Consider the following 6,000-nt stretch of genomic DNA (forward strand, 5'->3'; position numbering starts at 1 on the left):
AATGCACATGACAACTCCGGAGATTCGTGAAACAGAAACTGTTCACTCTTCACACAGATTTTTCTATTTGGTTACTATTTAATAAAATGGATTTAAGCTTAACCTGCCTTTCTTGACAACTCTGCATGGTTTTAGGTCTTCTCTTTAACCTATGCCCTTGTGAATATCTTTAAGGAATGCTGACCAAATTAGATTTGTACCAATGTATAAAAAAATCAGAAAAAAACCCAGCTCCCAGTAATAGAAACATAGAGGTGGAAAACTTTTTGCATAATTTTCTTATTTGAACATTAATTAGATATAACTTATGCACCAAAAATTATAACTTTACAAATGTTATCTCATTTAAAAACTGTGATCTGACTATACTGAAAGACTGAGACTCAGGAAGCATCCAGAAAAGGGAGCGATATAGAGACAGGAGAGTTAGGGTTGTACAATATGTTGTAGGATTGGTTTCCATTCTGGCTGAGATTGGGTAATGGTATTTGCCAGAGCCTAGAATTCTGAACATGTAATTGTATTCCTACATCCTAATGTTAGCCATCCATCATTTTTCCATCAATTGAAAAAACTTCAATAGGCAATAATTTATGTGATCATGGCAAGAAGCTATTATTTTTTATTTTTATATTTGGAAATAAATGAGAAATGATTTCTGTTCTTGAACACTGTTCTCAATTGCTTGATCATTTTTGCTCAGGGAATTTTTTCCCACATACTTTATGTTTTATTACTTGAAAAGAGCAGAATCTAGATTAATGTCGCGGCAGAGAAATTGTTCTTCCCACAACTATTTGAAGAGCTGATTTGAACTCTTTATTTCTCAAGCTGTAAATCATAGGATTGAACAATGGAGTTAGGATAGTGTAGGATACTGATATGAGAGCATCCTGGCTTGAGGAGTAGTTGGACTTAGGCCTTAAGTAGATAAAGGAGGCACAGTCATAATGGACAATAACAATAATGAGGTGAGAAGTACAGGTGGAAAAAGCTTTGTACCTGCCTAATGTGGAAGGAAACTGGAGTATAGCAGAGATGATGTGAATATAGGATATCAAAATAAATAACAGGGGGATAACCAGGACCAATGCACAGAGCATGATAATGACAAACTGACTAAAGTGGGTATGGTGGGATGCTACCTTGAGAACAGGAGAAATGTCACAGAAGAAGTGGTGTAGTTGGTTGGAGGAGTGAAAGGGCAGGTGAAATACCAAGGATGTGATGATCTCTGCAATAGTGAAACCACAGAGATAGACAACAGCCACAAGTCCCACACACATCCCATGTCCCATGATCACTGTGTACCGCAGAGGGTTACAGATGGCCACATAGCGATCATAACCCATGGCTGCCAGCAGGAAGGAGTGTGAGCAACCTAGGAAGAGGAAGGAAAACATCTGGATAGAACAGCCCAGGAAGGAGATGGTCTTCTTCTGTGCTAGCAGGTCAACCAGCATCTTGGGTACAATGATGAAGGTGTAGCAAGTCTCAGAGCAGGAGAGTCCAGCAAGGAAGAAGTACATAGGGGTGTGGAGGGCTCTGTCCAGCACAATGGTGGAAATGATGACAGCATTGGTGCCCAGGGTGAACATGTAGACGAGCAGGAAGACAACGAAGAGCAGCCGCTGCAGCCCAGTCAGAGATGAGAAGCCGAGGAAGACAAACTCTCTCACCAAGGTCTCATTGACCCACTCCATGGAAGGCAGATCATCAGGAGACAACCTGAGAGAGAAGACAGTGCCAAGAAAACCCCCTGAAAACTAGAAGAATCATTAGAATGATCACTATATTGATCATCATATCATGTGATCTCAGGTTTTGAGTTCTAACTCATTCCTCCTCTTTCCAGTTTTTGTAAGACATGAAGAAGTATCTAAAATTATTCAAAGTGTGCATCCAACTTTGAGTCTCCCCAGTATTTTTAATACCATAGGAAAACTTTCTTGACATTTCCCAGATTTAACTATCTCTTCATCTCCATTCCCAGGATGAGGCTGCTATTAAAATTCTCAGCCTCTCACTCTAAGTTTACTCTGCAAAGCTAGCCCATTCAATTTTATGACCTTCAAATTCTCCCACTTTCCTGCAGCTGCAAAATACAACATCTGAATGCACTACATTTATATATTACCTTATTTATGACTTTATATATAATCTTCAATAGTTTTTCATTATCCCTCTGCTTATACCTAAATGTCTACTCTTAGTTTAATCTCTCCATATTCTAGACCTACATTCTATCCAACTCTTTTTGCCTTACTGCCTGACGTGGATCATTAACTCCACCTTCTTAAATGCTCATTAAGCTGACTCTTGCTTCTGTATATGTATTCTGTTCCCAAATCTGGAAAAAGTTCTCCAAGATGGAATACTTCTACACATCCTCCAATGCCTATCTCAGATTCTTTCTTCCTGCAGACAGAACCACAATCTTTCTTCAAGCCTCTTGTCCATTTTCATCACCTTTCATTAACGCCTACAAAAATCACCTTATGGTTATCTTTCTCATCACCATTCTCACATCTCTTCAGTCCATCTTTCCCCTGATGTCAGACTGATCTTCTGAAATATAAATTGTATCCTATTGCTCATCTCTGCAAAAATTTTACTCATGGCTATAGCACAAAGTGCAAAGTCTTTATGGTTTTTAAGGTCTCCTTTTGGGAGCTAAACAATGTTTCAGTGTTTACTCATAGACATTATGGAATGCATCACTATTGTGCAATATGTTGTATTCTTCCTTGCCTCTATTCGTTGCTCATGTTAATTTGTTAACCATTTTTTTCTTTACAAATATTTTACCATTATTCTGAAGCCTCAACCAAGTCTATTTTCTTTTTTTGGAAGCTTCCTTGGAATGTCCTCATAAAGGAGTTGTTTCTTCCTCAGAATTCACATAAGACATTGATTGCCAATTTGATTTGTCATTTATTTAATTTTGAAATAGTGTGTTGTTTTTTTCTTTTCCATTAAATTTTATACTTTTGAGGGTAAGAAGAGAATCGTAAGCATTTTAACCTAAATTCTCCTCAGCATCTAGAACCATTTTAATTGCCTAATAGTTTCTCAGTAAAACTTGTCATATAAATAAAAAAAGCTAACTTGGTATGTTGTTACATACCACATTCACATCACCGTGTTCTTCCCAGAACTCACAGAGTAAGAGAATCCTCAGTGTTCTCTGATCCTGGCCATGAAGATTGTACAAGATCATAAATTTCTAAATATTTCTGTACTACATGGAACTAAGTTTTACCCTTTTGAAGCAAAAGGAAAATCTCAGTTTATCAAAGAAAAATAGCACTGAAAAGAGCATCTGGTCACTGGAATTCTATGTACATAGATTTATTCTCAATTCCTAGTATGTTTGCAACTGTCTAGAACATACCAGAATGCAAATAAATGGGAGGGAGATTGTAAAGTGACCTTGAGTTTATCCCATTTTAAAAAGTATACCTTTCAAAATTATATCTTAGCTGATATTAATAACAAAAATTAATGTCATCATACTCTACCTTAGACAAGAACCACTAAATCAAGAATATCAGGCACTATTCAACAATTATTAATCAGAATGAATACAACCATGTGTCAGGCGCTAGGTATGTGTTAAAAATACCCATATAAAAGATTTGGTCCAAGGCCTCAAGTTGCTCACATTTCAAAGGTGAGATGTATTCAAAAGAAGAGATTGTTATAAAACGATGTGGTTGAAGTAATAGATATGCATTTGCAATTGTGAGAAAACTGAGGAGACAATTTCTTTTGTGTAGCCTTGGAAAAATTATTTTGTATTTATTTCTGAGTTATTGGCGTCTGTTATAGAAATGTTGAATTAAAGCATTCTTGGAAAAATATCATGAGTCTGAGCACTATTTAATTTCTATGACTTTTATACAGATGTGTAAGAGTTCAGGTAACCACAGTTACATCTCCTGCCTTCTGGAAAGTGCTGTCCTGTCCTTTATATATTCTGATTCTATAGTTATGCCTCCTCAGCCCCCGAACCCAAACCTTGTGAAAGGGACAAATCTTCTCTTTCTCCATCTTATCCCCCTGGTTCTTTGTTCAGTACTTAACACAGGATTTTTATTGCCTAAAAGGTATATTTATTAATAAATAATTACTGTTATCTTTCTAATTCCAGGATCCTCAATTCTCAGGACTACTAATAAACTTCTACATATATAGTCTTGAATTTTACCCTTACAAACACATGTAAAATTGAGTAATATAGGAATAAAATGTAGGAGTTTTGAACTTAGATATAAGCTTTAATCCTGACTCTGGCATTTTCTTTTGGTAAGATCTTAAATTATCTAAGCCCCATTTTCTCATTTGTATGGTGAGAAAAGTGATTCCTACCTTCCAGGTTACAGTGAAAATTAATTGAAATCATGTATACAGAAGAGACTAATTCAGTACATAGTGAGTGCTCAATAAATATTTCCCTCTAATCACTTTATTGTGGTTATACAGGGATTAAAATCAGAAATATTTTCATCGATGATATAATGAGCATTTAACTCATGGCAAGTTGTTGAAGCTGCCTTTCTGTACTTTCTCGAGGGTGGGGAGTGGATTTAAGAGAGATTAACATTTTTCTGAATTCTCCAAGCTTGGTTAGAAGTAACTTGGTTTTACATGGAGTCCTGCTCTGCACTGGAAGGGAATCAAGTGTTACTGATCTTGAAGTTCCAAGCAAGTTCTTTGGTATCTGGTTGTTCTGTAGTCAGAGTCACCCAAACAGTTATCCATACCTGGTAGAAAGCAAAGGAGGTATCCTAAATATTCTATTTTGGGGGTGGGTTATAGGATAAACATAGAATATAAAACTGTAGTTAAACTTAATCACATACAAATAACAATGTAGAGGTTTCTCATTATGGACACTCTATAACTATCAATGATGCCTATTTTATATATGTTTTAATTTACATATTTAGAAATCAACGTCAACTCTTTATTGAGCTCTTAAAGTTTGGAGTAGATTGTTTCATAATTTTCATATTTTATGAGTTTATCATTTTGATTATGTTTTAAGCACTGCGGTTATAAATGTGAATAAAATAATTTTTCCTTTCTCAGGGGAGAGAGAATCAAATAGTTAGCCATATTACAAGACAGACTATCATAAACACCATAAAGGAACAAGCAAAAAGTGTCTGAAAATGTTGAGGAAAAAGCAAACAATTCCATGGAAATCTTTGAAGAAAAAATAGTATTTGAATATTATCTGTAAACATTTTGATAAAAATGTAGACTGAGCCTCAGTGGCACTATTTATGTAAACATTGGGATAGAGCTGATTAATATTTTCCTTAATGTTGATTGGCCCTTCAGAATTGAACAAGTACCTGCTGTTTTGCTGTCATAGAGATACATCTCTTTTACAAAGGAAATACCTAAATTTACGCGGGGCTGTGAAAAAAGAGACACAACTTTTCTCCCTTTTTCTTCCTTTTCTTTCTTTACCAAAACCTTCACAATGGGGTCACAAACTCAAAAACAAACAACTCAATTCAATTAGCTTCTTTAGGGATCATTATCCCAAGTATCAGTACATCAGTATTGCTTTTAATATTTCCAGGAAGAAAAATAGGACATAATTTTGGTATTAATTTATTAACCAAAATTTAGATTCATTGTATAGAAATATAATGTGAATTATCATTTATCACACATTTTTCGTAGTGCAGACAGGGTGAAAATACTGTTATATATAGTCTCTCATTTGGTCATCATGATCTCATGAAGTAGGTATTACTTTTAATATCTTCACTAAAAAGAAGAGTAATTTGAGAGTCAAGGTGTTTGTGGGCTCCACTCAAGTTCACACTGCTGGGAAACTAGCACTAGACTATAGATCTTCTGATTGGCATAGGAGTAAAATGTTTGTGTGTGTGTATGTGTGTTGGTGAGAAAGGGAAAACAGTATTCTGTCACCCTCCTTTCATAGGAAGGTATTTAAAGAAAAGGATTCCTGTTACAATT

The 6,000-nt window shown here is 35.4% G+C and overlaps 1 protein-coding gene across 1 annotated transcript; it reads right to left on the reverse strand.

Moving 5' to 3' along the window:
• Positions 1–758: 758 nt before the first annotated feature.
• LOC132423153 (olfactory receptor 10K2) lies at positions 759–1,703 on the reverse strand. Its single transcript, XM_060008542.1, has one exon. It carries the CDS (start codon positions 1,701–1,703, stop codon positions 759–761), a length of 945 nt encoding a protein of 314 aa, XP_059864525.1.
• Positions 1,704–6,000: the final 4,297 nt, after the last annotated feature.

The sequence above is a fragment of the Delphinus delphis genome, chromosome 1 (genome assembly GCF_949987515.2).
Source record: "Delphinus delphis chromosome 1, mDelDel1.2, whole genome shotgun sequence".
Lineage (NCBI taxonomy): Eukaryota > Metazoa > Chordata > Mammalia > Artiodactyla > Delphinidae > Delphinus > Delphinus delphis.